General features: G+C 33.9%; 1 protein-coding gene across 5 annotated transcripts; it reads right to left on the bottom strand.

Annotated features, from left to right (window-relative positions):
• LOC109715640 (short-chain dehydrogenase TIC 32, chloroplastic-like) lies at positions 286-8465 on the bottom strand. Of its 5 annotated transcripts, XM_020240747.1 has the most exons (9): positions 8030-8224; positions 7670-7719; positions 5409-5640; positions 3328-3407; positions 3053-3206; positions 2872-2950; positions 2178-2262; positions 1348-1394; positions 286-708 (listed from the first exon to the last, which is right to left on the bottom strand). In XM_020240747.1, exons 1-9 carry the CDS (start codon positions 8092-8094, stop codon positions 535-537), a joined length of 966 nt encoding a protein of 321 aa, XP_020096336.1. In that variant the 5' UTR covers positions 8095-8224; the 3' UTR covers positions 286-534. The 5 variants fall into 5 exon arrangements, with proteins under 5 accessions (XP_020096336.1, XP_020096337.1, XP_020096338.1 ...); XM_020240748.1 differs by lacking the exons at positions 7670-7719; positions 8030-8224 and adding an exon at positions 8261-8465; XM_020240749.1 differs by lacking the exon at positions 1348-1394 and having other exon boundaries at positions 8030-8229.

The following is an 11845-nucleotide window of genomic DNA, read 5'->3' as shown; positions in this document are numbered from 1 at the left end:
AATTTTTTTTCTTTTTTATTTTATTTATTATTTATTTTTACGGAATAAACCTGCCGCAACACGCGGTACCTTTGATAGTTTTTCATTATAACTGAGCTAAAAATAGTGTTGTGGTTCACTGAAGGATATAGTTTTGTATGCAGCCGGTACATTAATTGTGCACTGTACTTCTTAGAACCCTACCATAGAGGTTCTAAATAGAGGTTTTAAATTCATAATTCAATTTATCAGATGCATTTTATAACATGCACAAGGCATATATTTCATAAGACCAAGTTTAGACACTTTTCTAATAAATCTAATGCTGCCTCTTTTTATATTGCTGATTTTTCTGAACTGTTTGGTGGGCAATTAACATAGAGAAACTGTTCGAAAAGTTATATTCTAGTACAGCAGATGATCACTGTCCTAAAAACCATTTATCCAAAATTTTACATGTTGTCTGAGATACTGATATCATTTTTCTGTACAAATACATTTCTTTCAGATGTTGTCTGAGATGCAGATATGTTTTTCTGTACAAATGCATTTCTTTCAGGAAGTCATCTGTACTTTGATTAAGCCCATGCTAAAATCCCACAGCTTCTTCGCGAGATCTTCGTCGGTCGCATGAGATTTTACTTCTGTTATATTGCTGTCGACGAAGAATTTGCCGCTGACTCCCCGCACTTGCGGATGCAATGCCAAGTAGCATGTTGTGGCTGCTCCCTGCATTAGAAATGGAATCTCAAAGTCAGCTAAAAAGTGCTTCTCGTGCTCAAATTTCATTCTACTAGTCACATTATGCCCAAAGGGTTTCTCCTTAATCAAATTCTGCGTAAATGGAACAAAACCACATGGTGATTCCAAAAAATCTTAATAACAATCTTATTTCCATATAAATATAGCTACATAGCAGACGGGCATTCTTTAAAAGTAGCACATATAAGAAGAATTATAAGCCATTAGTAATTCTGCAGTTTCCAGTAAGTACATACAAAATGTTTCAGAAAGAATACATGTTCTTCTACTTGAAAATTAAATAGATTCATGTCAAGGAATAACTCTTCATTGTACGCGGCAGCATAGTTTGTTTTCTTGTTAAAAAAAACGGTATAATGTCGTATTTACTCTGTCTATATATTATCACTTCTGTACGATAGACGTGACTCTAAATATGATTATAATCGATAACTGAGTACCCATCCATATGCATACAACTTGAAAGCATCAAATGGAATGTCAAGAAAATAACACATGATGAACAAGTAGTTTTGATGTGCACATGTGCGAACAAACACACACCCAAATAAAAAAGAAAAGAAAAAAAAGAGAAAACAAAACAAAAGCTTAATTTCCTAAACTTACTTGTTGAACATTTTTCAATACATATTTACCAAGTGTAGCTACAAGACCTGCAAAATAGATAACAGTATGTTTAACCCACTACATATGACAGATTAGAGTTAAAAAAATATGTATACTGTAAAATCAACTATTGTTTGTTACATTTTGAAACTTTCTCAGGGCCACAATCAACTTTAGCATTTCTGTGGAGTTTGTGGACAACAATCAGCAAATATTCTTTTAACATACTAATCTTTGTATTATTTCCACTTGAGAACAACATATATAGATGATACTTTGACAACGCAAAAGATGAAATATTGCTTCTTTCCAACTTTCGATCAGAAGATGTAGAATCATGAATATATCTCAAGATTTGAAAAAAAAACATTTTAAAGATCAACAAATAAGTAGGTGTTAAACATAGTATCCTCGATTCATAAAAATTATAGCAATCGCTATTTCTGAAAGGGGAGTTTCAAAAAGTAAAATAATTGCAATCCTTGTTGTATGCAAGAATACTCGATAGCATATTCACTTATGCTTCGCCTAACAAGCAGCTCTTCATACATCAAATAACCCTATACATATCATGTGCTTGCTTACCTTCCTGCTAATTCTTAATAACCATAAAGTTCATTTACTCGCCAGCCATTTCCAAACTTTTGATAATTGGCTTCTTATTTTCCCAGATGGCTGGAATTTCTTAACTTCATATAATCTATCAGAGTCTCAGAGTTGTGTTCAACTTATAGAATTATATGAATCCAAAGGGGTAAAAAAAAATCCCCAGTTAAACGCAAAATATGCGAAAATAAATGAAATAAAGTTAGATAAAGAGAAGGTCATACCATCAAGAAAACCTTGATACCGCATGATATTGGTGACGATACCCCCTGGATGAAGTGCATTAACTGTTATCTTCACATCTTCATGCTGTTAAAGACAAAGGAGAGAATTGTCAACCAAAAGTTAAGGTATGACTCATACCTTCGTAAAGAAAAGAAACCACGAAAGTTGGAGAATTTTAGAATATCAGGGTGAAAAATGGTTTGCTAATAAAGTGATTCTAGAGGAAGCCGAAGAGCAAGATATGCTCTTCAACTTTCGTCTTCTACAAAATGGATACTAAACTTATTTTATCCAACAAATGCAGTGAGGAACCTCGGACTCTTTCTTCTCTTTTCTTCTCTAGTAGGACCGGGTACTCAGAAGCGAACACAATCTATAGGCCCTCCTCCCGATTAGTAATGTGAAACATCTTTAGTATACTATGAAGATAGAGATCAAAAGATTACTTGGCTATTGAGGTAAATAGATTGAACTGTGGAAGATTGTTTTTTCTCCCATGGCATTGGTAAAAAAGGAAAAAAATGTGAATACAACAAAATGTATAATATGTGATAGCTTCAGCAATTTGTAAGAGGCTTCGAAAATTAGCAAAACAACTATACAGGCTAATCATTTTATATGTTTAAAGTGAAACAAGAATTGTTCCTCTGTTAGTACAGTGATCCATTTGAAGAAAAAGAAGAGCATCGACACCTTCAATTGCTTAGAGAGCTCCTGAGCATGCAAAATATTGGCGAGCTTGGATTGCCCATAAGCAAGAATACTTTTGTACCTAGTGATAACCAAAAATATAAAATAAAATAATATAAAATAAAACAAAACAAAAGTAAAATGAAAAAAGAAAAGTTGCTAGTTTTCAAAAATAGAGTTTTACCCCAATTCATCATTGATCCTATCAAAGCGAATTCCTTCATGGTATGTAAGCTTGTAACTATCTGAAGAAACAATGATGATCCTTCCTTCTATGTTAGTTTCCTGAGCAGTCCTTTTCATGCCCTCCAACAAGAGATGTGTTAAAAGAAAATGGCCTGCAAAGATGGCAGTGTTTTTCCTTCAATGTGTTTTTTAAGTGTTGGTCATCCAAAAGATACAAACAAAAAGAAATATTTTCCACATGTGAGAATTTAAAATTTTGAACAGGAAAATTACCCAAGTGGTTTGTGGCAAAATGCAGCTCAATGCCATCCTCAGAAAGTGTGAAAGGAGCAAAAGCAATTCCTGCATTATTACTTCCAATAATAGGACAAATTATTTAACCACCCCGTTGACATTGATTGAAGGGCTTTTTTTGCATTTAGCCCTCTCAAAAAAAAAATTTACAAATAGTCCCACAAAATTTATATTTGCAAGATTGGCCTACGCGAGCACCACGCAAGCGTGGATGGAGGAGTAGGTTAAGTTGAATACGGTGAACCATTCACCGTGTTTGGACACGGTGAATGATTCACTATGTTCCATTATTTTCCTATCATGGTATTACGTAGTATTTGAGATTTACGGTTTAGGAAGGACACGGTGAACCATCATTGTATCCAAGGTTTAAAGTTCCATGGCACGGGGGCGTGCCGTTATGTCCCTGGCACGGTACTGCACAGATACGCTTGCGTGCCGACATGTGGCACGCTTGCGTGCCGATAGATACGCATGACCTCCTACTGGCACGCTTTGGCATGGACTTATTTTAGTTTTTTTGGTTCCAATAAACTCTTATAATATTATTTTGAAAAATTTAAACAAAATAATTATGAATATTTAATATATATACCTTACTATACTCATCAATTAACATGCATGAAAACTTTTTGTAAGTAAAGTACAGCCATACCTGATGCAGAATGAAATTAAAATATAATAATAAAATTCACAAGTACAATAATTATTTAAATTTACATCTTTACATAGAGATAACTGCGTAATTCCACATAGATCGTCGCGCTTGATCATATGGCATATTATTATCTGCAGATACAAGATTTATTTGATAATGTTGATATAAGTATTGCCGGTATTGTGAGAAATTCATATATTCCTAATATTACATCTATATTTTTTGTTCTTTTATTTTTTAAAAAAATATCTGATCAAAATTTGTTTAGGAAATTGATTTTTGTTTCTTTGATTCATCGAAAGTTTCATGGTGCGACAAATTTTGACAAAATTTTTTGTGAAAAAAAAATGAATGTCTGTGGTGGAAGCGGAGGGCTCGGTATGGATCAAGTATGTCAATTAAAAATTTGCTATCAATATAGAAGTTAAAAAAAAGGTATCCGCCAAAAAGTAAAAAAGAAGTTGAAAAAAAGACAACAAAGTGAAAAAAAGACAATATAGGTAGCCCAAGGGGAGGGGAGGGGGGGCTCCAAACCCCAGAGGACAAAAGGAAAAAAAAACCAAAAAAAGAAAGCCAAAAAGGAAAAAAAAAAAATTGGCAGCACCCACGGTACATGCCGCCGGCACACACCTGCGTGCCGCTTTGTCTCGAGCGGCACGCAGGTGCGTGCCGCGAGACAGAGGGGGGGTCCGAGACCCCCTCTGTACCGTGCCCTCTTTTTGGGGGCACGGTACGGCACGCCCCCGTGCCGTACGGCACGGGCGGCACTTCAATCCTTGACTGTATCCAAACACGGTGAATGGTTCACTGTATTCAACTTAACCTACCGCCACGCCCACGTAGCGCTCGTGTGGCGCTTGCGTGGAGAGGATAGGGTCAATCTTATAAATATAAATTTTATGAGGTTATTTGTGGAAAAAAATTTTCTGAGGGGGCTAAATGCAAAAAAATTCCTGGATTAAATAAACTTCTTAAATACCAATAAGGATCTTTCTGGGCCTGGCTGGAGCTTCTGCAAAGCACTAACATATTTTATTGAAGTCTTCAATAGCTTTTCGTTGTAGCAATAGTAGAAGCTTCATATTGGAGCTTCTAATTTTAGGTCCAATAAGCTCATCTCAGCTTTCTGAAACAGCAAAAGCTCTAAGTATTTTGTTTGCTAAACACTTAACTGCTGCTTCTGAAACAGCAAAAGCTCTAAGTATTTTGTTTGCTAAACACCTAACTGCTGCTTCTGAAACAGCAAAAGCTCCAAATATTTTGTTTGTTAAACACCTAACTACTGCTTCTTAGAGGAGAGAAGCTATTTCACAAGCTAGGCCAGATATGACCAGTTAACTAAATGCAAAAGAGAAATCAAAGGTAAGAGCTTTCCGAAATTTCAAGATTCAACAAATCTTACATAAGGATATTCAATGGAAGATTTTGCGAGTTGAAGTTCTCCGCAAAATTTCTTATCGATGACATTGAACTGAGGTCTAAAACCATGACATCAACTTTAGCATTGGGAATTTCTTTTATTATTACTGCTTTCACACATGCACCGGCTGATGCGTTCCTCACCCCCATTATTACATGTACACCACGTAATGCAAGAACCCTACATGTTTCGGCACCAATTCCACTTGATGCACCTAAACAAATTATTTAATTAGAAGTACTACTAAAAATAAAATATAATATAAATAGACATATAAGTTGGGGAAGGAAAATGAAGAAGAACTAATAAATGGAACTTGAAAATTAGATAAATTAAATAGAAAATGAGCAAGCTAAAGGGCGTAGACCATACCACTATATGTATGCACTAACAGGTAAAATTGACACAAAAAAATAGAGAATTTATCAAACGATTAGCCATAAAATAAACAAATGTAGAAATGGCACAGAAAAAGTATTTTACTCTTATAGTTCGAATTTTTTAACTTGTTAAAGAAAGAACATTTTGTTGAAAAATAAACTGATATGCTGAATCATTTGACAACTCCATTACACCAAAGTTCATTTAAGTAGATGAATTTCAGAGTTGAAACACAACTATAATTTGAATAGTTAACTTCTACTCATTCTAACTATCAAAACAGACATATTCCAAACTCATAGGAAGTTTCATGTTGCTAAAAAGGAGCACATAATATTTTACTCTAAAAGCTTTTGGAACAATAAATATCAAGTATTGAGAACTTTTCCAACTTCATCATAGCTTATTAGACAAAGCACAAATAGAAAAGTCGCCACTGGGTAAGACTAACATACCACTAAGCCTTAAAATGAAGTTATTTCGCATGAAGTACTCATAAATTGTACAAGCCAAACTAGAGCATAAAAATTATGATCATGTTATACTGGTCATTCATAAAAACCATAAGATGATAAAAAGAGTAGAGATTAGAGAAAGAGAAGTACATGATTTCATTGATTAAATGAGGGGGAAGAACAAACCGCAAAAGAATGGTTAAAATGGGGATACTGCAGAGCCTCAAATAAACATGAAATTTTGAATTTCCTAATTCACAAAAACTGCTATCCTAGAAATTGATTTCCCGTCAATTAGTGCCACCAACAAAGGTTTATGGGAAGGACTACAATTGAAGCACTTAGATAACTTCAAGAAGTCGAACCCTTAGAGGCCAAAAACTAAAGCAAATTTTAATGGAAAAAATTCATGGACTATTGATGATGTATAACCATAAAGAAACAAAACCTTAAGAGAATGCAAGGCAACAACAACATAAAGCATCACTTTCACAAAACAATGAAATTAAAATCAGAATCAGAAGAAAACAGAGCTTAGTGTTCACCAAACAAAACAGCATGAATCTCAAGATTAGTAGGACAACAGAAAATAACACGATTCCAGTAAAACCAAAGAGATCTTTCCAACTTCTTCTTCTTCTTCTTCTTTTTTTTGAGAAAAATCTTTCCAACTTCCAAAATCAATAGTTAATCACTATTTCCTACAAAACCAGTCATATCCAAACCAAGGATTTAAGTTGTCGTGGCACGAGGTTGTGCCAGAAACTTGCCGGCATGGTACAGCGCGGTGTGTGCTGGGCCGTGCCGATGCGTGCCGGTCACCAAAAATATATGTGCGCCGATATGTAATGGCACGAAATATTTATTTTTTTAACAACAACATATGACAATTATTTATTATATATTTTTATCAAATCTTTTGAATTTTATTGAGAAAATTACTCACTAATTTCAAGAATAAAGGGTTTTGAATTGTGTCAGCGGCTGTATCGTGCTGATATTTTGTTGGCACGATACGGCACTGTGGATACGGCCCGTGTCGATGGGCACTTTAATCCTTAATCCAAACAACTAAAGAAATGGAACAGTTTACAACTTAAATGCACTCAACAAATCCAAACATAAACAAATCAAAAAACAAAAAGAACTCAGGTGTTGCAATTTGCACATCCTAATCCATCAATCCACCATCCTCTTCCACAAACATAACAGCAAAGAGCGGGTAAAGAGAAAAGGTTACAAAGACCCATATGAACTTTGCCTGATTGCAAATCCACACCTGGAGATTAAGAAGTTCAAATTTTACTCCCTAGACAATCAATTTTTTTCCAATTGATCATTCAATCTAAATGTTACATCAAATTATAATTAAACACATGCATTAATTTGTCCCCATCATCTGCTCACCCTGCTGAACTTCGTGTCTCACCGTGCTGAACTTCGTGACTTTCACAAAACTTAAAAAAACAAAAAACCTTGTTAAGATTTCTAATAACACCAAACTTGTGAGTTCAGAGGTGATATAAAGAATTTTTTTTATTAATAGGCTTAAAAAAATATTACGATTATAAAAATAGTTCTTCTTCAAAAAATTTATTTATAAAATTAAATCTATACAGTGAATGAATTACCGCTGTCTAAATATGGCAAATCGTTCACCGTTTTTTTCAAAACATTAAAGTTATTTTCAGTGTTTAATGTTGTATATATATATATATATATATATATATATATAAAAGAGTAAGATGAAAGCAGTGAATAATTTACCGTTTTGAGAAAATAGCGAATCTAAATAAGTAATAGATGAGAAGACTGGAGATAATTTGCCACATGACCGTCAGAGCGCATCTGGGAAGACTGGATATAATTTTGAATTGAACGGTTGATTTGAACAGATAAATTAGTTTTTATATACATATATTTTAAAATTTATACAAAAAAAGAAAAAATTATAACCTGGGTATAATGATTTAGTGAGATGAGGAGATGAGAGTGGACCTGTGACGATGGCGGTGAGTCCGGAGCCGTCGATTCCCTCCGTCACCTCCTCCGCCGTAGATGAGGATGAGTAGCCAGACGGCCCCCTCCTGCCCAACAAACGCCACATCGATCCTCTCGAGGAAAGCCGACACCGACAGCCGACAGGGCGAGGTGAAAAGTGAAAAGTTTTTATTTTTCCTTTTTTAAAAAACAAAAAAAAAAAAAAACTAGCATGTGGCAAAGGGCTTCCGGGGACTTGTCACTTTAAGACCCTCAAACCCTCCTTTAATATCAAAAACTAGCATAGAACCCGCATTCGCCACGGTTAAATAACTTATGATTAATTTTACATCATAAGTAAATTTGCATTTAATTTTAACAATGTTGTTGTTAGAATTTAAGAAGACATACCGACCGTCCCTAGAGCAAGTGGCAAAGGGCTTGATGATTGGTACCCGAGGTCTCAAGTTTGAATCCTATTTGATTCATATTTCCAGCTAAATTTATTTTTAAATGAAGTAAACGAAACAGGTAGCGTGCTACCTATCTCTCAAAAAAAAAAAGAATTTACGAAGACTACACTTAAATAGGATGAAACTATGGAGAATATCAGAAAAAGAGCTACAAATAACAAAGATAACCCCAATGAGAAATTACAAAGTTATAAACCAGACAGTATAACATAGATTAAATATAAATCATTGTGTAAAACAACATGATCTCAAGTGGGAAAGTACAAACTTATACTAGGTAGTGTTTGGTTCGGGAACAAGGGGGGGAATAAGCCCTTGTTCCCCCCTTTGTTTCCAAACAGTATGTTTGGTTCCCGAAAACAGTAATTTTTAAGTTTTTGAAACAAGCTGATATAAGGCTGAAACTGTTGTTTCACCCGTTTCCTGGAACAAACTTGTTTCTTGATGAGAATCTTGAAATCTAAATTTAATTTTAATGTCAGTAAATTATTAATTAATCTAATTAATATATTTAAATCATTATTTATTGCTTTAATAATTAAATAATTAATTAATTTATTATTTATGATTAATTACATAATATAATTTTAATTCAAATTATAACTCTTATTCCTCTTATTCCAATCTAACCATCCAAACACTATTTATCTTATTCCTAGGAACAACCCAATTTTCATCCAAACGCAAAGTTAGTCTAGTTCCTGCTTATACCTGAACTTGTACCTATCCCAGTAACTAGCAGTTCTTACTTATACCCGAACCGAACGCAGCTCTACTCAGCAATAATGAAATCTGGGAACAAAACTCAAGAACAAAGCTAACATTGAACCAAAGTGTTGTGAACTATTATTACATATGTTGTAAACGCAATATAAAACCCTTTCACTGCAAATGCAATGTAAAACTCTTTTAGCTTCGGTTATTGTTTAGCAGGCCAAGGAAATCATCTAATGGATGCCAACTATGTAGGCTACCCAATGTTTTTATCTTCTTTTTTTTTTTTATTCTTTTCTCATCATAGCAAGCAACAAATATGTGAGGAATAGCCAAAAATATACACTAAAAACAATAGCAAGGGGAGGTCAAAAACAAAAACAAATACAAATAATAGAAGACATAGTACCCCAAAAAAAATATTTATTAAGAAGAGCCTAGAAATCATGGTGTGATAAATTAAACTAACAATAATGCAACGCTTAAAGAAGTTCTTAAGGAAAGATAGGAGAATAGAATTGGGCATATATTTCTTTTTCTAATCCACATGAATGAAAAAAAAGAAAAATGAGACTGAGACAAAAGTCCCATCCAATAATCTCAGTTGAAGTAAATGGGTCTCAATGCACTCAATGAGGCCACCCAAAATTACTTTTCTTTTGTATCCAAAATTGCTTCTCTTTTGTAGTTTCGGCAATCACCTCAAAGAGACCCATAGAGGGGAATTGAATGAGAAAGCCATAAACTTGTAAAATTAGATTAAAGAACAAAGAAATATGAGTTGAAGACATAAAGAACTAAAATTAAATAAAATGAGACTAATGAGACATCAGGAAGAACAACTAAAATAACAAAGAGAAGCTTTCTCTTTTCTCTCAATCGATCCCAATGAGATATTATAAAGTTAAAGACCAAACAGTGTAGCATTGATGAGTACAAATCAACAATTAAAAGAATACGAATTTAATTATGTTCTCCGGATCTAAGTAGCAGCAGCTAGAAAAACAAAAGCTGGGAACCAACAAAAAAAAAAGAAAAGAAAAAAAGATCAATCTGAGGAGAGCTAAGATAGATCTGATTTTGCTCTGAGCAAACCATCCCATCCGATCTAAATCTCTAGTGATCCTTTCATGTATCTTCTAAAATATGTAAATAATTTTCTCAAATCTTGGAAAGTCCTTTTGGGCTAGAGTAGGTTTAGGGGGAAGGAATAGTGAAGAAAGGAGGAGATGTTTGTGAGCCCCACAACATCCATAACTCCCATGTGGAATAGGACAATGTCCACACGCCACGTGTACTGGCGTTCTGTCAAATAAAATAGTATAAGATATACATAGAACATGTGCACCAAAGATCCCCCATGGACCATACATATGTCGACAATCAACAGTCTATGGTGCGCCAGGAGCAGCGAAAGCAGCCCGACACGTGGCAGTACAGTTGCAGAAGTCTGATTATATAGAACAGATGCACCGAAGACCTACCCATGCATGGACCATACATATGTCCACACACAACGATTTATGTTGCACCAGATACACCGAAAGTAGCCCGCCGACACGTGGCAACACAGTAACCTACATTCACAGACTTTAGTATATAGTAATAGATAATTGATTAAAATTATATGAAATAATTATTGTTGTCAAAAAACTTAAGGTATTGGTGGAAATCGGTTATATTATATAATTTTATATGGTATCACAACAGGAGATTCTGAGTTTGTGTCCAGCAAAGCCCAGCATTATTTAATTTATTAATTTCCTCTGCTCTAATTTAATTTTACCTCCTAAGCTTATAAAAATGTCTTGAGTTCAGACATGATAAGAAGTATTTGAATATAAATATTAAAAATATGATTCTCAACTAACATAAATTTTTGGAGATTACAGTTGTTTCATGTGCTTAATTTAACAATATCAGTCTTACAATGATGTACTGTTAAATCGACCATTAACCAAATATTTTTTTTAATTTTTGAATCGGCTCTTATTCTCATTATTCCTTTTGAAAACTTAGTTAAATATTGAGAATTACTCCAATTAGAATAGATCTAAAGTTCAATAACTTAGATGAAACTAATTAAAGCTCGATGATCTCTTTCCTTTTGTCAAGATTTGGTCAAATTTTCATCCACAATCTAACAAGTAGTGCACAAATTTTTTGTTTTATTTTTATTTTTTCTAATTTGTTCTTTGCAGTTCTTTGTTTCTTTGTTTCTAATTTGAGCTCTACCAATACATTTGATGTCTAGAAATTTTGATACAAATATTAGGTTGGGTACTGATTTTTAAGATTACGTCTTCTACGTTTTCGAAACCACGAAGGTCTTTGTAGTTGTAAGTTGTTTTCGATGATAGGATATTCGATTCGACTATCAGTTCTGTTAAGTATGAATTACGCTATTAGAATTATT

Source organism: Ananas comosus, linkage group 9 (assembly GCF_001540865.1).
Source record: "Ananas comosus cultivar F153 linkage group 9, ASM154086v1, whole genome shotgun sequence".
Classification (NCBI taxonomy): domain Eukaryota; kingdom Viridiplantae; phylum Streptophyta; class Magnoliopsida; order Poales; family Bromeliaceae; genus Ananas; species Ananas comosus.
The sequence above is the reverse complement of the archived record's forward strand: the minus strand, read 5'-3'. Positions and strand labels throughout refer to the sequence as shown.

What these genes read in the sequence shown, in the direction of transcription:
- LOC109715640 (XM_020240747.1), bottom strand. Translation starts at nt 8,094, where the DNA reads ATGTGGCAAATTATCTCCAGTCTTCTCATCTATTACTTATTTAGATTC. An exon ending in TTCGCTATTTTCTCAAAACG is followed by an intron (nt 7,720 to 8,029) that starts GTAAATTATTCA and finishes TGTTTTTTTAAG; the next exon opens with TTTTGTGAAAGTCACGAAGT. An exon ending in TATTGAAAAATGTTCAACAA is followed by an intron (nt 709 to 1,347) that starts GTAAGTTTAGGA and finishes TTTCTAATGCAG; the next exon opens with GGAGCAGCCACAACATGCTA.